General features: G+C 41.4%; 1 protein-coding gene across 2 annotated transcripts in view; it reads right to left on the bottom strand.

Moving 5' to 3' along the window:
* Positions 1 to 21123, bottom strand: part of FYB1 (FYN binding protein 1) — a 109494-nt gene that overhangs the window by 82174 nt on the left and 6197 nt on the right. For both annotated transcript variants that reach the window (XM_021696351.1, XM_044916938.1), the window contains exon 2: positions 8319 to 9480. In XM_021696351.1, the coding sequence (XP_021552026.1) occupies positions 8319 to 9453 (1135 nt within the window). In that variant the 5' untranslated portion in view covers positions 9454 to 9480. The remainder of the gene's footprint in view (positions 1 to 8318; positions 9481 to 21123) is intronic.

The following is a 21123-nucleotide window of genomic DNA, read 5'->3' as shown; positions in this document are numbered from 1 at the left end:
AAGCCCCTTTGCCTGTGCCTCACCAGACCTACCGCCACCCCTGGAAAGACACCTGTTTGCCGGGCATCTGCCGTGGGCTGAACTGGCCGTTGTGGTGGGCAGCACCTCAACTGCAGAGGGATGCCGACTGCTAGCACAAACACAAACCTCTGTTTCTACAACGCCACTTCTTACTTGGGGAAAAGAAAAACCTCAGATGGTTTTCTGCTCAGGTTTTTTTCTGTAGCCAGATGTCTCACCTTCAGTTAACTTTCTCCTGATAGCATCTATTTATCGCTATGGGCTGTTCTACATGTTTTTTCTACCTTCGCTATGCCAGACAGAATAAAATATAATCTTTTTTTCTTTAGTGGCAATTTAAACGGAAGAGAAATATGTTTCTTGTCTCTTTGCTAGTGGTTAATGTGGCGGTTAAAGTCTCCAGCTTTTAGACTTTTTCTCTCTTCCTTGTATCTCATATGTTGGAAAAACAAATAATCTAGTGCTCTAGATGGTTCTAGAGCCTTGTCATAACTATCATGATTGTGCTTCCTCTAAAAGAGTAGGACATTTCCAGATATATTTGTAAAAACAAGTAGCTGGATTTCTGCTCCTGGGGCATAATTTGGTCCTTCAATCACTGGAGTTAATTCTTGTGTTACATAAGTTAATTTCATTTTGTTTTGAAAATAAAAAATGTATGCACAAAGAGGCGTTATTAGCATATGAATCCATAATATTCAGAAATAATTTTCATCAAGGCAAACAAAGTGGCAAATGAATATTGTGGAAATCCAATCCTTTAGAAAAGGGTTTATTTGGCCTGGCTTGGAAATAATTTTAGCAGATTATATGAAGCAAGATATCTCTTGCCCAGTGAGCAGACTGAATTATAACATTATCTTATAACATTTACCCCATCTTCCTATCTAGTTTTTAAAAAAATTTTAATGTGTGAAAACACAACTGAAAGTAAATCAGGAAGTCTGTATGTATTTGGTTATCAGAGTCGTACATATTTGTGTTTGATTTTTAGATTTGACTTTCTTTTTAATTTTCTTTTCTCAAGTAAATTGCAGTTTCATTTTAATGCTTTTCCCTTTCTGGGTCACATGACTATTTTAAGAATTAAGTAATTTTGATCAAATTTGGTGTCTATTAAATCATTTCATATGCAATTTATACTTTACTTAAGGGTAAGTTGGTCATTATAAAACAAAATTTTTATTTATGTTACAAGTTGCCACGTCTTCTTTGATCTAACACAAATGCTACTACATTGACAATGTCACTGCATCGAGGAATATTCCCATATTTTCTTTTGTAAGCAGCTTAAAAATATATCAACTTCTGCTGCTTGATCACCGGAAGTTACAGGGTAAATCATGGCATGTTGCTCCAAACTAGGTTTTACAGAAATTTCTCTTCCCTAAGAGAAGCAATAGTCCCTCTTACAGACATGGTGACTCTCACTGTAAAGAAATTTTTTCCCTGTAAATTAGATAATAAGGATGGACTACTGTTGTGCTAAAATTAATATTAAAAGACTGGCTAGCATCTGAGCAGTTACAAAAGAAGTTTAAAGCCAAATGGAGCACTGAGCAAGGAACCAGGAACTTAAATATGCTGAGGGGATTTTTCAAAGCCAAATGACTTAAACCCTGAAGAGAGAAAATTGCCTTCCTCACAGGTCAGTTCCAGGGGTCCTCTCCTCCTGATTCCTTTTCCTATCTAGTATTCTATTCTTCTGCTGGTCTAAGTATAAACTAACTGACTGTTAAAAACTTACGATCTGACCATCCTCAGGGAATTTGCAGGTTCTCAGAGCTTAGACAGTACTCACACTCCAGAGGTAAAACACCCATCAAGTAGCTGGATCTCTCCCTTGCTTCACCCTGACTGTGCCCTGAAGACTCCTAAGAATAGATTCCTGGAGTGGTCATCTAAGCATCTTTGACCAAGCATAGTCCAAAGGATATGACACAAGCGGTGGACACTCACTTCATGTGAGTCTCCTTTCTACCTTGTGAAGGGGGTGAAGTGATGGTCCCTTTGGAAATATTGCTGACACCTACATTATAACTGAAATTTAGTTGCTATTAAGTGAGGGAGAAGACTTCCAGGATGTCTCTCCTCCAATTACCAAATAAAATAGTAAAAACAAAATACGGCAAGGTAAATATTATCCCAAAGTTGCTAGTGACCACCACACGCAAAAAAGGGAAAAATAACGTAGTTGGATAAATTTCACAAAGTGGTGGCTAGGGGAAGAAACAGAAGGCTCAGGTGCCGTAGGAAGCAAATAAAGCTTCCCATTTGTTCCCCAGAACCAGAAGCAATATCTGATTTTAGAAAAACCTGTGAATTCTCCTTAATACACTCCAGGTTGGAGAGGTGGACTCAGGGGTGAGTGAGCCCCCTGGGGAAGGTCAAGGAGAAACCTATAGCATGAAAGCCCTAAATACCAAGACAGGCTCACACCAGAGGCAGAAGGGGGTGAGCTGTCACGGTTGGGCTTGCCCTGGTAAAGGGCCCCAAATGAAATCTCAGAAAATGGAACAGCACCCAGCCCTCAAGATCATCACAGCTATCTTTCACTCCACAGAAGAGTGGATTAAAAGCAACAGTCAGAGCTGGTGAACTTATTCTGGATTTGAGCTCATAAATGCATTTGTCATCTGTAAGCCAGATAAAAAGAAAGGGTGTGACCCCTCTGCATATGGAAGAGAAAATCCCCAAAAGCAAAGAGGCACATCTTCTCTCAGAAAATACTGATGATGGAATGATTGACACTAACATATCTAGTGAGAACACAACTGAAAGTAAATCAGGAAGTCTGTATGTATTTGGTTATCAGAGTCGTACATATTTGTGTTTGATTAAGGTTTTAAAACCTTAAAGAAAGAGATTCCTTTGGAAATGCAGACAGAAAAGATAATCATTTTCAAAGGGGAGAATTCAGGGTGGTCTCAGAGTTCTCCACAGTAAAATTAAATGCCAGAACATAAAAATAAAGACCATGTATTAAAAAGCCCAAAGGATGCTGTTGGGATAATACAGTGGGGAACAGGTTGTTTGAGAGAACAGGGTTTAGACTGAGGAGCTGGTTTATCTTAGAAGAGCAGAAGCTGAGAACTTGGGGAGAAAGATGAAGAATAGGAAGCTCTTAAGATTTGCCCAGGGGCTTGTGTGGTTAAGACAGGGGATGCTCATTCAAAGGCATTTCTGTTTTAGGGTTAAACTCAGGTAAGCTGCCCAATTAATAGTGGTTCCTCAGAAGTTTCAACCTAGAAGAGAAGAAAGACTTACAGGTCTTGTGGAAAACTGCTTTCCTAGGGACCGAGGAGGGCAGATGAAGTAGAGTGGGCTCAGGTGGGAGGTGAAAGTAAGCGTGGATACCAGCCATGAGGTGCACCAGGCACCTGGACGGTGAGAGAGCAGAACAACATTGCCCCCTGAAGCCGACCCACGCTTTTGAAAAAACTTCCTTTCCAGTCTGTGTACCATAGAGCTTTGCCTCTAGCTCTTCAGTGTTCTGAAATGGCCCAATCTGTGAGATGCTTTGTTCTGGGATCTGTTTTTTTAGCGTATGTTGTTCTTAGACTCCAAGTGCACACTAGTGTATCAGATGCTTGTGGAAACCCTACTGTAAAGAATCTACTTACCTGTCCCCCCTCCAATCTCTTAAATGTGTTTGAGAGTAGCATCCCTTTCCCTTATAATGGCTAGGAGCAACACACACTGATGTAATGTGATATATAATATCTAATAAGGCAATTTTAGAGAGTACATGTAAAAAGAGAGTGAAGGGAAAGAGAAAAGAGACAGTTTAGGGTGTATGAAGGGAAATCCTGCCCCCTCCTATCCTTGCTGCTGAAAATAGCCCAAACACCTTTAGGCTCCAAAGTGCTATTGGCTGGATTAGTTGAAGCGATGCATGAGCAGATAAGGAGTGGGGTCAGTCATGCCACTGGCCCTTTGCTAGGGCCTGCTGGGATGCTAGCCTTACCCTTTCACTTGTCAGGATGCTTAACTGATCACTCTTTTTTTTTTTTTTTTAAGATTTTTTATTATTATTTGACAGAGAGAGACTCAGTGAGAGAGGGAACACAAGCAGGGGGAGTGGGAGAGGGAGAAGCAGGGCTCCCGCCGAGCAGGGAGCCTGATGCAGGGCTCGATCCCAGGACCCTGGGATCACGACCCGAGCCGAAGGCAGACGCTTAATGACTGAGCCACCCAGGCGCCCCTAACTGATCATTCTTAAAGCTAACCTATGGAAAGGCGAGTCTCCAGTATTAAGAACAAGACCAGAAAAAGGGTTGGATGGAATATTTCCGAGCAGATTTATTACTAACTCCACATGCAAACCAACAGTCAAGCCAAGGGATCTTAACAACTGAAACTGCTGGTTGGGCACACACTGATGCTTAGGATGAATTCCTCTCACCACTGGCCCAGGAATCAAAAGGAACCAGAGAAAAGGTTAGTTCAGAGAACATTTTGATATTTTGGAATTTTTTTTTTGAAAGTTTAGGCTTTTGTAGCCCCAAGTGGTTCTGGGAGAAAAAAAAGTTATCAGCTTCATGTGCAGAAAAACAATATGATATACTCAAGCTTATGGTTTACCAGTAAGTAAGCTGGCTAGATCTACAATACAGACACTGTGTGGAATATTCATTTCGCATGGAAGCTCTATTCAATTGAGTGCAAGTCTATTGATAGGGGTTATCTAATTTGTTAAAGTAACTGCTAGGCTATAGAGAATATTAATACTGAATTCTGACTAAATAGACTTTGGGGGGATGACAAACCTGAGCAACTAACAAGAATATATTATTTCTATGCTCCAAATAAATAATGTTAAGCAGACTGGTGTCTGTCTCCATGTAGCTTATAGTGGTATTTGTAGTAAAAAACAAACGAACAAACAAAAAACAGATGTTTCAACCAAAGAACACACACACACAGAGAAGGATGAGGATTCTTTGAGTTTCCCTTATGCTTGATTTATTATCTCATGATATCCTATGTTTCATGAGAGGAAGCCTAGGAGGGAGGATGGTGAGGGGGACATAGGCCCTGGAATCAGAGAGACCTAAGGATCAGTCCCACCCCTGCTTAGTCATGTTATAGCCTTGGGCAAGTTACCCAACCTCTCTGAGCTTTAGTTTCTTCAGAGAATTCTTATTTCATTGGGTTCTTGGGAGGAGTGAACAGGGTAATGTGTATCTGGTATGCAACAAGTCCTCAATAAATAATAAATATTTTAATGGCCAATATATTGGACAAAGATGAAAAAAGATGGAGGGTAGGTATGGGGAAGAGGTTTAAGGAATTGGATGTGAACCTGGAAAGGAAGCAATCAGGTAGAAGGCTAAGAAAATAGTGTTAAGAATTTTGAAAACCTGCAGAGTTATTAGATGAAGCATTGGTTAATTTGAACACCCTATATTTTCTAAATCTGGTATATTCTTAATCTTCCTAAGTGGAATGCTAAATTACTTAGTATGGTTTGGTAAAAGTAGCAGTGGTGGGATCAGGAGTCAGCAGACCTGCCTTTTAAGAAATTCTCAGTGTTCAGAAAATAACACATATGACACATATGCAAGGTTATTTTTTGTAGCACGGTTTCGAACAGAAAAAGTTTGGAAACAATGCACAATGTTCAATCAATTAGGTGGGTCATTCATTTACCAGAATATTATGCAACTTTAAGGAATATTCAGTTACCTCTTAATTAAAATATGAAAAGATATACAAGATTTTAATTTAAAAAAAAAAACAAGGATCAAAGCATTGCATATAATATTTTACTTCTTGAGTATAAAGCTGGGGGAATTAGTATCTCTCTCTCTATTTTCTTAAAGATTTTATTTATTTATTTGACAGAGAGAGAGACAACACAAGCAGGGTGAGTGGGAGAGGGAGAAGCAGGCTTCCCGCTGAGCATGGAGCCCGATGCGGGGCTCGATCCCAGGACCCTGGGATCATGACCTGAGCCGAAGGCAGATGCTTAACGACTGAGCCACCCAGGAGCCCCTAGTATCTATATTTATATTTGCTTACATAAACCTAAGGAAGCTGGATGACCATAGAAATTAAGAAAAGTGGTTTTTGTGGGGCAGAGGCTGGGAAGACCCAGAAAATGACAGATAAGGACTGTATGCCATTTTATACTTGCTGGCTTTTTTTTTTTTTTTTTTGAGCCAGGTATAATTTCTATTTAAAAAATAACTTAAAAAAAATTATGGGGGCGCCTGGTGACTCAGTCGGTTAAGTGTCTAACTCTTGGTTTTGGCTCAGGTCAGGATCTCAGGGTGGTGAGACCGAGCCTTGCTCCGCGGTCAGCGGGATGTCTCTCTCTCCCTCCCTCTCTCTCTCTCTTTCTCTCAAATAAATAAATAAATAAATAAAATCTTTTTTAAAAAGTTAAAAAAATTTAAATGCTTATAAAAATGTGAATGCTTTAAAGGGGTGTTATTCATAATTTAAAGTTAGGAATCAGATTGCTTTAGCCTGACACTAACCTGAGGTCAGTTCAAATTAAGAAGGATTGAGTTTTGATTTGTGAAAGAGGATGAAGAGGGAACAGGGTCCCTTTTGGAGCATAATATATCCCAAGGATCAGAGTTAGAGGTGGGGTATATTACGAGAGGATTTAGAGTCTAAATTGTGTCCTGGGGTACTGGAGCAGTGGGGAGGCAGGTCAAGATGGGGGAAAAAGGGAGAAAGAGGGCAAGGATCCACCCTGCCTACTAGGTGGTTTTGCCTGGGTCCCTTGGAACTCGATCGCACTGAAAGTCAGCTCCCTACTGACCTTGCCAGAACCATGGAGCCAGAGGACTTCATTAGCATTTCAACAGCATGACACCAGACAACTAGTGACCGCCACCCAAACCTGGGAGCTGAGTGGAAATAAAGATGGAGCATTTCCCTGGTCTGAAGTTAGAGCCACAAGATGGAGGTTATGATAGCTAATTTTTTATCCGAGGCACAGAAGAACTAAGGGAAGGGATCTTTTAGAAGTTTTCACAAAGATAACATTTCTGAGTTATGGACCAGTATTAACATGAGAAGGTGACAGATGAGGAGGACACAAGTGTAACGGCTGAATCTTTCTAGAAGATGGATGATTGTGGCATCACTTCAAATGTGCTTTCTACATGATAGATTAATGGGAGGTTGGATCACTAATCTGTTAATCAACAGCAAGAATATTGATCTATTGCATGATGATGCATTGCAAATGATATACTGCAAGCTGCTTTTGCAGGGCTGGAAAGGAAAAACAACCTTTATACCTAGAACTTCTTTAATTAGACCATAGTTTTATAAGAAAAAAATATGTCTAATAAAGTTGTGTGGTCCCTATTCCATTATGTATAAGCATCCTTTCTCCACCTTCCCCGTGAATAAACAATAACTGCACATTATTGACCTAAAATATTAATCGTTTCAGGCATAAATGAGCTCCTGTCATCACTGTGTGGGGTTACCAATCTTTACCAAGTCATTCAGCATCAAATTTTAGCATGTGCCATAGGATTGCCATATCTCTGGTAGGAAATGAAACTGTTTTCCCCGAAGGACACTAATGTGCCCCTTTGTCTGGCTTATGGTCCTAGTTCTGTGCTGCTTGAGGAATCAGCAAAGTTCAGAAAGCTTTATACCGAGAAATAGAAAACAGTTAACATATAAAACAGAAAGTGGCATCTCGTGAGCTCTGCTCATCTCTTGTTTGAATATTGGGCTTAGGAAACACGTGATGACTTTTTGGACATTGAAAATCACTTGACATTTTGGGCTGGATACTTTGTTGCGAGGGGTCGCTCTCTGCAGCTGTGACCTTCAGCAGCCTCATCGGCCTCTGCCTGCCACATGCCGGCAGCATCCTCCGGTCGTGACAGTCAAAACTGCCTCCAGACGCTGCCAAGTGTCCCCGGGCATCAAAATTGACCCAGTTTGAGAATCCCCAACTTAGAGGTTTACTCATCTTTCTAACTCTTTTCTGGTAGTAAGGGTAACACACCTCAGCCTCATTCAACAGAAATGAAACCCGGCTAAGGATGTAAATGAAAGCAAAACCATTTATCAATCAAATGGATATATTTCCCTCCACCCCCAAAGGCAGCCCCCAAGGCACTTTCTCGCAGAACTAAGGATTTTTACCTCTCAGACCTCCCACACCAAAGGAAAAGAACTGCCAAAGAAAAGTGGCCACATACACAGGAGTACCAGGGATGGACTCATTCCTTGGTATAATTTTTCCCCCCAGAAGTTCAAACAGCCCTCTGTGGTAGAACAGAACGTGTTAACTCATGAACGAGAAAAGAACTCACTGTTTCCAGAAGCGGCTTTTCGGAATTTCGTCAGGTCAACGTGCGGGGGTCTGCTGGGTTTTGGTGGCGGTGGGCCCAAGGTAAACAAGGGAGGCAGGGGCTTCTGCTTGGGGGTGGCTGCATTCTTGTCTCCCTTTTCCTTGTCTTGACTTTGGCTCCAGGGCCCTGTCGCTGTCAACTTAGAAGGCATCTTAGGGAACTTGGCAGGAGGAGCCCCAGAGCCTGGCTCTTCCTGATTCATTTTGTTCAGGAAGATGTTCTTAGCAGCATCTATCTTCCTATCTTCTCTTTTCTCTTCAGCATTTCTGGAGAGGCCTGGGCTTCCTCTGTTCGCAGCAGGTTTCAGAACCACCCCAGAAAAGGGTGAACTGGATGTCTCGCCTCCGCGGTCTTTAGTTTCCTGGTCTTCTCTTGCTGGTTTTAAAGGGCCAGTTTTGACCTTGGCTCCTAAGGGAGGCGGGGGTCCTTTCTGTAGAGACGCATTCTTGGTGGGGCTCTCGTCTTCATGGGTGTCATCAGGACTCAGGGATGGCTTCTGGCCAAAGACGGGCTTGGGAAAGAGGGGCTTGGGCTCATGGTCCTGTGAGGCCGACACAAACTTGCCTTTAACCCCAGCCAGCTTGGGGAATGCTTGCTTCTGCTCAGCTTCCAGGGCTGGAGGATGAGACCCTGGCTTGGGGCCGGGTGGCTTTAGGTCATGGTCTTGGTTTATACTGTGAGGTGAAGGCTTATTCCCAGGGGGCCGGGGAAACACAGGTTTGGAATCTTCCTTGGGCACGGTGACGGGCTTAGGGCCTAGAGGTTTCGGAAATCCCACTTTCACCTCAGGGTCTCTGGTGGCCGAGTTTGCCGGCGGTCCAAATCTTTGGCCCACTCCCGTCGGCTTTAGAAACGGGGGCTTGGGCTCCTTGTCAGGCTTTTCCTCAGACGTAGGTTTCACCGCCAAAGGTGGCTTTGGGGACCCAAACTTATGTACGTTGCTAGGTCCCGCAGGAGGGCTGGCACTTCCTTGGTTGTCAAAGAGATTCTTTCTTGCTTGTACTCCTGAAGGCGAGTTTTGCCCAGGGACCTTGAAGGGGCGATTGCTGACAGAGACCTCTTCCGTGGGGTTGCCCCCTGTGTTAAACTTTGCCATGAGGGACTTCACATCTGCTTTTGTATCCTACAAGCACAGAGAACAAAAACCAGCTGAGAGCCAGAGGTCTTAATTGCACAATTTAAAATACTACACTCTGAAGGGCTTCCTGGTTTGAGGCCTGCCTGGTCACTGATTGGTTGGGGAGACACTGTCACATTTATATTCCTCTATGGCAAAATAGTCTGTGAGAGTTTCTTGAAGGGGGAGGGCTGTTGTGCATATACTGTTTGGGCTTTTTTTTTTTTTTTTTTTGCTTGTCTTACACTGACTTGCTTATTTCTGTTTAAGTGACACTTTACCTTTTTTTTTTTCTTTCCCTCACTGTTTCTCCAGCTCTCCTGTTGGATTTACCTTCACTTGGCATTTATCGACTTTGTTTTACTTGAAAAAAATATGGAAGTGGCTAACAAGGGACTTCTTCCATATTTTACAGTTGAACCTCTTATATAGAAACTATACTTGAAAAAATGAAAGTAAGTTCTTCTGTAAATTCAGTTTGTACACTTTCTACAGCATGGCCACGTTTAACAGCTCTGTGGTTTGCAAGAGCTCTCCTGTTCCCATCTGCAGTTAAGGTGCGTCTGCTTGCTAAACAGGGGATGTGGCAGAAAAAGTCACTCATTTGAATAAGTAAGTAATATGTGAGTTTTCCTACTTATTTATAAATATTGAGTGCTACTGATTCAACTGGAACCAGATGAGCAGGCAGAATGTGCTCACCTTCCAGACTGGTCCTGTCTTGGGGGCACAGGCTGGGGAAAGTGAAAGAGACTGGCTGGGAAGTCTCATGTCCAGCCTTCTTGCCTCTCCAGTCTCGTCTCTTTTATAAGGACATGTACTACTCCTTCTTCTAAGTCCTGCTACACAGTCTCTGTCCTCGACTAGAATTAGGATGTTACTCAGTAAAGACAGCAGGCAAATAGTCACCCTTCTCTGTGAAGGTGACTTTCCACTTAATCTGGAAACATTCTTGGTGTGTTTGCTCTTTCTCTCCAAAGCAAGGATTTGAAATTTTCTAGTTCTTCTAGAAATATTTGAAAATCGGAAGCATTAAAAAAAAATCACTGAAGATACACATGTGGTCATGACAATTTCCATTTTCATGCTTTAAAATTTGCCTAGAAAATGTTTTCTTTCTTCCCACCACCACCTATCTGGCCACACACCCAAAAACATTTCACCTTTTGAGACCCCAAAACCCCAAAACCATAGCATGGGCTCCATATATGGAAACTATTATTATTAGAAATATTAAGTAGCATATTCAAGGGCTCACAGCCAGGAACTGTGAGCACAGGGATGCACAGCCAGGTGTGTCTAGGGCTCTGAAGTCCAGAAAGGGTCTCATTCCTTTTTGTACCCCCACAACACCTGGACCAGGGCCTGGCATCTTCAGGCTTCTAATGCATATTTGGGGAAATAAAACTTGGCACTGAGCTGAATACTGTGAATAGCAATTTAAAAGAAATGGTGCCCTCAGCTGGAGTTTTCTTTGTACCAACCTGCAGTGCCCGTGTATTTGCAGGATGGGAGAAAGGGACTTAAGGCACTAGAAGGAGAAAACCAGATGAGAGCAGCATTTTCCAGCTTGAATTTTGTTCCTTTAACTTACTACCCTATCTGCAAGTTGCTGAAAACATCTTATTTTCTACCTTGTCTTCCTTGAACACCTTTTTTTTTTTTATCCCCATGATTTCCTCCAATCCTCAAACAATCCCTGAAGGCAATAGGCAGGAAGATGGCAGAATAGGGAGAGTTTGGGTGGTGGGGGAAGGAATGGGAGAAGATGGGTCCTTCCCTGAACCCTCCCAAGGAGATCACAGCTGCAGAGAACTCCAAAGCTTAACACAAGATGCATAAAGAAGTATTAATACAAAAATTTGCTCTCGGGGTGCCTGGGTGACTCAGTCGGTTAAGCATCTGCCTTCGGCTCAGGTCATGATCCCAGGGTCCTGGGATAGAGCCCCGCATCGGGCTCCCTGCTCAGTGGGGAGTCTGCTTCTCCCTCTCCCTCTGCCCCTCCCCTGGCTCATGCTCACGCACTTGCTCGCTCTCAAATAAATAAATAAATAAAAATAAATTTGCTCCCCACATGTAAGAAAGTCTGTCTCCGGGGAAGAACTCTTTTATTCTGGACTTATTCTATATTTTGCAATTTATATTCTAGATCTGTAATTTATTCTAGATTTATAACAAGAGGCTACATTGCAGAGTAGTTAATAATGCAGACTAGGGAGTCAGACTGCCTGGGTTTGAGTCTTACTAGCTGTTTAACCTAGGGCAGTGTACAGATTCTCTGGGCCTTAGTTTGCTCACCTCTATCATAGGGATCAAATGCTGTGTCATGGGGCTGTTAGGATGATGAAGCTAATCTCTGGAAGGCACTCCCAAAAGTGCTCGTAATGTAAAAGGGTTTCCTAATTTTATACAGCAAGGGAAGCCTTAAGAATCATCTGGCCCTCCTCGGTCACTACACTGGAGAGGAAACAGTAACCAAAAGATTAAAGCAAAAACCTACATAGTTGCAGCAACTTCTTGTCTTGGATTTCATGGGGGAAAACCCATGAAACACACCAACCCATTGTCAAACTCCACATCCTGGTTTTAATTTAGAAAATACGGAAGTGGTTTATTTGGAATTGCAACATAAGTTTCTTAGCTACCCACCCAGACCCAGGAGGCAAGGTAGCGCCATGGTTAATAAACCAGGCTCTAGAATTATTGACTTGGGTTCAAATCTTGACTTTGCCATTTACTGGCCACATATCCTAGCAAGTTTCTTAACCTCTCTGAGACTCAGTTTTCTTCATCTGTAAAATGAGAATAATAACAGTACCTATTTTTCCACAGGATTTTGTTCTTAAATCAGGATTAAATGGGTTAATGCATGTAAAGTTTGTAGGTTAAGAATTACATGTACTATATATCCAAAGATTGTCTGCCAACATCATTTTTTCTAATTCACTATTCACATAACATCATTTTCTCCAGGTGACCAAGTTCTTAAGTTATAATTGTTAATATTATGTTCTAATTTTATTTATTTATTTATGAATTTTTGAGTATAGTTGACATGCAATGTTGCATTAGTTTTTGGTGAACAACGTAGTGATTTGGCAAGTTTATACATTATGCTACATTATGTTCTAATTTTAAATCAATGTGACTGAAACAAACATACTGTTAGAAAACATAATGGAGTTACTATGTTTGAGTTTGGTTTACCTACACTTCAAAACTTTTCACTGAATGTTGGAAGACAGGGAAAGAAATAGTAATACATTCTTATGTAAGACCCTTTGAAGAAATGGGAGCAGCCCCTGAGCTTACACTAATATGTCTGGCAAATCAATAGCCCAAACTCTACAACTATGTGACCACTTATTCTGTCTGCTTAGCTTTAAAAGTTGTTTCATCATTTTCATTGTTACAAGTTTATTGGACCAAATTTTCAATATCCAGATTTGCCCTTAATCTTAACAATAATAGCTAGATTTCTTTCATAATGATAAGGATAGAAAGGAAAAAAAGATTAAAATTTTTTTTTAACATTCTCCCATTTCATTGTAGATTGAATAGCCATTCCATTTTCCAGGGTTCTTTTTACTTTTAAAGAAAGTTAAAAAGAGGGGCGCCTGGGTGGCTCAGTCAGTTAAGCGTCTGACTATTGGTTTTGGCTCAGGTCATGATCTCAGGGTCGTGGGGATTGAGCCCCATGCTCAGCGTGGAGCCTGCTTGAGATTCTCTCTCCCTCTCTCTCTGTCCCTCCCCCCTCTGCCCCTCCCCCCTATAGTGCACTTCCTGTGTGTCTCTCTTTCTCAAATAAATAAATAAATCTTAAAAAAAAACCTTAGAAAGAGTATAGGAGCCATGTATCATTGTATGATAGAGTGAAAATTCAGTCAACTCTAAGCCTTGAAACTCTAAGCCCTATTGCCCCAGTTCTAGGAGTATCATATATCCTGGCTTACCAGTATAGGACAAGTTTATGCCTATTGTCCTGGAAGAACTATTAATAACATTCACATTTACTCTCAAAATTGACCTGCTTTAAACAATAAATTACATGGTGAATTTACCCAGTTCCTCACCAGAGGCAACTACTGTCCTCAGTTTCTTATGTGTATTTCTAAGCTGTGCATATACAAATATATATAAATATACCCAAGCATCCTTCCTGTCCCTACTTTTTGCACAAGGGGAAACTTCTGCTTCACAGCCTGCTTTTTTCCAGAACTAATATTCAGTTGCTACACACCTGCACAACTGGATATATCATCAGCAACCATTCTGATTGCTTGGTACTTCGTGTGATTCCAGTTGTTAAATATTTTCAATATTAACTCTGTTATTTTCCCTTATAATTGATCCATATCAGTGCATATTATTTGCACAACCTTTTTTTTTTAAGATAGGTTTTATTTTATTTTTTATTTTTAGAACAGTTTTAGTGAGAAGATAGTACAGAGAGTACTAGTATACTTTGCATCTACTTTCCCCTTAGTAAAACTTGACATTAGTTTGCAGGACCTTTTTAACTCTTAATAATTTAAAGATTGGGCTTCTACGTATTCTTAAGAAGAGGTATTTTACATCTGGAAGACCTCAGAGTTCAGGATACTTTTCATCTCAAATTACTTGTTTCTTTTCCAAAATCATTTGAAGCAATTCATTATTATTTCTGTCTGTTATGTACCTATGTAGTGTTTAGTCCAAACTACTCCCATTCATTGCTCTATAATTGCACAGATGTAGTTGTAGAAATGCTCTTGATAGAAATGAATTTCCTTTAGCCTCCATGTATTTTTCCCTCCCCAAAATTATGTGCCTTCCCTGGCATAAACATCACATTTGCCACAGCCCCTAGCAAGACGGCTGCTAGTAAGAAGCGTTTTGCTACAACCTCTGGGTTTCCAGTTAACGACTCTAGAATCCAGAAAATCTTCCTTTGCTCTTAGCAACTTACATGAAGATAATTGATCAAGTACATACTTAAACAAAGGTTGAGATGACATTTAGGACAGACATCAAGAAACTGTACACATTAAGAAAATGTTTCCCTTTGTAGCAGTTTGTCTACACATTTTCATATGGAAAATTAAAAACACCCTATGACTGTCATTGATAACAGGGTTTTGCTTGGTTTTGGATTTATTTTCATAGTGGTCATACTTTTTTTTTTAAAGATGTTATTTATTTAGTTGAGAGAGAGAGTGAGCACGAGTTGGTTGGGGAGGAGCAGAGGGAGGGGGAGCAGCAGGGGCTCGATCCCGGGACCAGGGATCGTGACCTGAGCCGAAGGCAGACGCTCAACCGACTGAGCCACCCAGGCGCCCCGGAATATCACTTCTTTTTTTTTTTTTTTTTTTTTTAAGATTTTATTTATTTATCTGACAGAGAGAGAGACCGGAGAGAGGGAACACAAGCAGGGGGAGGGGAGAGGGAGAAGCAGGCCCCCCGCCGAGCAGGGAGCCCGACGCGGGGCTCGATCCCGGGACCCGGGGATCGTGACCTGAGCCGAAGGCAGCTGCTCAACCGACTGAGCCACCCAGGCGCCCCTACACTGCTCTTACTTTTAAATATATATGGAATATTAGATTAATCCCGTGGTTCTCAATGAGAAGCCTTTTTGGCAACGTCTGGAGAAATCTTTGATTGAAACGACTGACTGAGGCAATGCTCTTGGCATCCGATGAGAAGAAGCCAGAGATACTGCTGAACAGCCTACAATGCACAGGGCAGCTCCTCAACAAAATATTATCAGTCCAGATAGTCCCAAAGTCGAGAAGCCCCGAGTTAATCTTATTGCTCCTGGATTATTGGAAACACCTTACCAGAAAGTCCCTTTAATTTTTGTAATAGAATATAATCTAGGGGAGGGGGGTGGGAGGATGGGTTAGCCTGGTGGTGGGTATTGAGGAGGGCGCGTTCTGCATGGAGCACTGGGTGTTATGCACAAACAATGAATCATGGAACACTTCATCTAAAACTAATGATGTAATGTATGGGGATTAACATAAGAATAAAAAAAATTAAAAAAATGAAAAAAAAAAGGAATATAATCTAAAACCTATCAATAACTGTGTAAGAAAAACCAAACAAAGCCCCCCAAGGCCCTAAATAATACAAAAAAAGAAACTACCATTAGAGATTGTTTTCAAAGTTCCATGTCTTTGAAAGTCTCATCTTCGCAAAGTTTCATTTATAAAGCACAAAAGAAATAAAACAGCCATGAATCATGGATAACTAATAACATTAAAATAACTGAAGCTTCATTTTACCTCTGTTAAGATGTGTTTGTGTTACTTTTGTAATTAAAGCACGAGGAGAGCAAACCACTCTTATGGATGCTGTTATTTTTCCCTATATAGCCCAGGGAAAAGGAGAAGAAAGTGATTTGCTCTTGATTGCATGTAATGCTTTTAATCATGAGGGAGACAGCAATTAATAATAGTTTACCCAAATTGGTTTCTTTCTTTCTTCATGGATGAATTTTACTATATGTGGATTTTCTTTCTTATTATGGTATTGTTTCTTTTTTTTATTGTTAAGTCATGTTTTCCCCATGACTTATGGTCTGAATTGATGGTTCTTCTCATAGAATAAAATTAGTTCATACTACTGTCTCCATTACCCGGAACAGGACTCCAGGTATGATGACATCAGAGGATAACAGGAGGTTGCAAAGAGGTGCATATGTAAAGGGAAAACGTTCCAGTACGCCAGCCCTAGGCCTGCCCAAGGCTTCAGAGATTGTAGTCAGAGTGAATGGAAGAGGGATGAAGGCAGGTGGGGGTGGGGTGCCGCAGAGAGAGCCCAGCTTCTACCAGGGTGAGGGTTCATGTTACTCAAACCTATTCAGCAAAGGACTGATAAGAAGGTGTAATAAAAAGACTGAGAAGATAGAAAGTTCTTTCCTAAGCCAAATAAACTTGCCATCCTTGAGGTAGGAAGCAGGCTGGTGAAAATTTGTCATATACTCAAGCAGTTCATACTTTCACAAGGCAATGGTATTCAACTTCACTGGTTTCTATTGCCTAGATTAAAGAAAATAACAGATATGTTCCCCACGACCAAGTCCTCCACCCCTTTTGAGTGGGTGAGCACACGTACACACGCAGAAGTGATAAGTTGTCTTTTCTTTTTAAAGAGATTTAATCTCTACTCAGTGAACTTGGAAAAGAGAATTGTTTTAATCTGAAAATAAGCTTTCTTAAAACTGTTTGCTGTCAGAAATTACATAATAAAACCTTTCTCCTTGGTATTGGTTGTAAAGATAGAGTCAATAGAAGTTGGCTGAAAATACAGTACTTGTGACAACTTCTTACAAGATGGTAGAAGGCAGGTCGCACTAGAGATAATAAAACTGTGGTACACTTTTTTTTCATCCCCATTAACACTGTCTAAATATTTAGGTACTTAATGGGTCATAATTTAAGTATTTACTGTGTATACTGTTTCCCCAAGGAGATGTAAAAGCAGGAAACTAGTTTTATTTTTCCTCCTCAAAAATAGCACCCCTCTGCCACCACCCATTCAAACAAGCAGTCCTTAATGCCTGGCACATTTCTTTCCATAATGTCTATCACACATACTATACTGGCTGATGGGCTGAATTTACTTGAATTCCACATGACTAAGCACACAGATGGTAGCTGGGGACATGACTTGCTGAGCTTCTTCAAGAATGTTGAACCCCTGTCACAACTCTATTTTTAAGAGCTCTCTGTCTAACAGAGTCTCTACCTCATTGCGAATGGGCTGTGATGGATTCCAGTTGGCTGAGCCTCTGAGGTTGGAGGGAGCATCAGGCCCCTCTTCAACAGGATGTGGGAGCGTGCTTCTCACCACAAATTGAGTTCCTGGGGCAAGATGAGGCTGCTGCAGACTGGGCAAGGGCACAGGGAGGAGGAGATGGTGGTGGAAGCAGTGGGGCGAGCCCTCCCATTTTTCTCGGTGACTTGTAAAGCTAAAGCTGAAACTGCAGACAACCCCAGCAGCTAGCCTTGGGTGGTGAGGGGTAATATAGTCAGAAGAAGACACCTGGCATGAGTGGGGTCTCTCTGGGAGCTGTTGCTTGGCTCCCCTCGGAGGGGGGAACTCGGCCATTGTCCTGCAGGAGGCTGGCCTAAGTACCTTAGCAGAAAACCTCTCTATCATTAGTCCCTCTTGTATTACCTCAGGCACCTGTTGCGCTGGATCCTCTCCTTGCTCCTACTGTGTTCTCTCTTTAGAGTGAATTGAAGCAGAGGAAGCAAGATAGTTCAGTGGCTGGTAAAGCTCAGATGGTGATGGCCCATTTTCCAAATTCGGTGTCACCCTGGACTCTCAAGATATATTGATCCTTTAGGCTTTTGTGTACCTTCTGTCTTTAAAGACCAGGCTTGAAAATCACCATCTTTCTACAAATGAGAGCCTTCGAACCTTTTTCTGGTTATACTACTAAATAGCTCCTGCACCAACACTTTGGTGAGAAGCACTCTTGACTTTGTCATGGCTTCTGATGGCTTACGCAAAATGGGTAAGGAAGTTCAATAAGGCTTCCTATGTGTTTCTGAAATTTGTTCTGCTCTAAGTTTTTGACTCTTTGAAGCTAATGGCATGGTGACACGATGCAGAGAATATAGAGTCCGATGCAGATAGTAGAGAACCACAAACAGTCCCAGAACCATTTATTTTGTTACTCTGTTTTATAAAGTTTTTATAGCAGATTTAACTTACATTTGCTCACTGTGTAATTCATGTAGCCTGAGTTAACTAAATACATCAAATTAGAGAACAGTCTCTCAGGAATTTACATTTTGACCAATGAACTTGTAGATAATTAAAGTGTTTTCACAGATATCTTACTAGTGGCTTATTTGGATCTTAAGATAATATTTAAGTATTGACAATTATGCAATATAAGTCCTCTCATTTTTCCCGGGCCTCCTACTCTGTCATCTCAAAGAGATCTTAATTTCATCTGCTATTTCTAGTGGTTATTCCATTTTTTTTTTTAAGTAGGCTCCACATGGGGGCTTGACCTCATGACCCTGAGATGAAAACCTGAGCTGAGATCAAGAGTCAGACACTTAACTGACTGAGCCCCCCAGGTGCCCCTGGTTATTCTATTTTTATATGTAAGTAGTATAAACAAGCCAAACCAAACTTACTTTGTTAAAAACATATGAAATTTGAAGTAAAAATTCTTGGTGGCTGAGAAAGATGCTGTTTGACACAGGAAAAAGAAAACAGAAATGCTCTGCTTCCTTTTTTCTCAGCCTCCACGTCCCCCTCCAGCGCAGGCGCAAACACACAGACACGGGAGCTTGGACGGTGAATTCCCGCTCTACACCTGACAAGAAGTTAGAACCTGAAAGTATACGGCCAACATAGAGTGGGCTGGGGTAGGGAGATGAGGCCATCTGTGGGGTTTTCTAGACTTCCTTCCCAGCATGTGAAAGTTCTATGAGAAGAGAACTGCTCAGAAGACGAAGGTGTTGGCAAGCTGATCAAGACAGGTTGCAGCAAGGGATCGAGAGTGTGAATGGAGAAAGTAAAACTAGACATAAGAAGTGAAGGGTTATGGAAGATTCCACAGAGACCTCACTCTACAGAATATGGCAGTGTGAAGCCCTTCCTCGTATTCCCCCTTCCCATTCCTATTCCATCTCTCCTTTTGAACTTTGAAGAAAATGCATTCAGTATTTAGTAATCAGGAGTGAACAGTACAATCACCTCACACCTCTTACCTCACTTCTCTCTTATAAGTCACAGTAACAAGACTCTCGCATGAGATGAGCAATTTCTCTCACCTTTGTCACCATGGGGCTCTTTAGGGCAGGTTGCACCCTTTCTCATTAAAATTGTGATGCTCTCAATTTCAAGCTTTTCATGGTGTAGATCCTGCTTTTAACACCAGCTACCCTCTTCCCCCCCGCCCCCCGACCCCTCATCTTTCCAAGGTGTTTCGTGGCTTTAGCTGCTCTGGGTTTTCACTTATCTCTTCCTTCATACATTGCTTCATTTTCTTCTGAGAATACTGGTGACTCCTTGCTAATGTGCCAGTGGTTCTAGTATGTGACACTTTGCCAATATCTAGTTTAAAATCTGTGCTTAATTAAGATCACTCATCTCAGGGTACAAATGACCTCAATACCCCTCCCCCCAACTGTGTACACTTGTATAATTAGCGAAAAATGCTAGAGTTTGGCATTCTATATCTGTCACTAATTCTATTATTAGAACTAATAATCTCATTTTTTAAAGAGATTTTATTTATTTATTTGGCAGAGAGAGAGAGAGAGAGAGCACAAGCAGGGGGAGGGGCAGAGGGAGAGGGAGAAGCAGGCTCCCGCTGAGCAAGAAGCCCGATGCAGGGCTCGATCCCCAGGGCCCTGGGATCATGACCTGAGCCAAAGGCAGATGCTTAACCAACTGAGCCACCCAGGTGTCCCCTAATAATCTCATTTTAAAGCAAAATTTCACACACAATATCTTATTTGATCCTCCCAAAGCCTGGTTTATTCCTATTGTCAAAGAAGGATAAACTAAGCTCAAGCACATGGTAGAAAAGAGAACTAAACTGAGGTTTTCTAACTCTAAATCCTGTGTCTGCCACAATATACCATAGGAATCATGACTTTCTTTCCTTCTTGTATGGTTACGATTTTGAATTTAAATCTTCAGCTCACACAAGACAAATTTCTTATTCTGATCCAAAAAGTTTTCCACCTAACCCTAATGATTTGATCATGGCAGACGATGTGTTAACACTTGTTCTACCCACAGTTGTGATCATAGCAGATCTGAGATGAGCAAAGAGACAAAGCAAGACAGGGGACGTAGGGCTCTAGGCCAATACATCCATTGACTTTATAACATCACAGGCAATCTGAAAAGGGTGAGAGAAGACAAAGACAAACAATTCTGCTTGCTTTATTTTTGATGTTTGGTCTGTGTGTGTGGACTGGGGGTGGTACATTTATTTAGAGGACTATATTAGATCTCTTTTCCCTCCAAATAACTGCCCCCTAGAGTCAGTGAGATGAATCCTCCATCTGGACATTCAGGGGTCTGGGGCACCATTAAAGTTCATCCATTGTTCCCCTAGGATGGTGTTTATTTTTCATCTGGCTGCTGCAGGAAGTTGAAGGGTGTGAACTGATATAGCTAGGGAAGGAGGCTATGATTTGGGAAGGCCCATGGCAAAAATCAGATTTACAGCAAAGAATTCATATAAAATAACTCCTTCTGCCTGGATAAAATAATAATGAAAAAAAATACCATTAACATCTATGGTTCATTCAAAGAACAGAAATAAAAAATTACACACACCAAAATCCCTTCTTATTTTATGATTTTTAAAATAGTGTGGTTTTCCTAAAGAATAAAGATACTACAAAGAGAGTCACCTATTATTTTAAAATAAGTATTTCCTTTAATTAAAATTTTAACCACCCATTAGGACGGCTATTATTAAAACCAAAAAACAGGGCGCCTGGGTGGCTCAGTCATTAAGCGGCTGCCTTCGGCTCAGGTCATGATCCCAGAGTCCTGGGATTGAGTCCCACATCGGGCTCCCTGCTCAGCGGGAAGCCTGCTTCTCCCTCTCCCACTCCCCCTGCTTGTGTTCCTGCTCTCGCTGTCTCTGTCAAATAAATAAAATCTTAAAAAACAAACAAA

The sequence above is a fragment of the Neomonachus schauinslandi genome, chromosome 7 (genome assembly GCF_002201575.2).
Source record: "Neomonachus schauinslandi chromosome 7, ASM220157v2, whole genome shotgun sequence".
Classification (NCBI taxonomy): Eukaryota; Metazoa; Chordata; class Mammalia; order Carnivora; family Phocidae; genus Neomonachus; species Neomonachus schauinslandi.
This window is presented reverse-complemented; position numbering and strand designations above follow the sequence as displayed.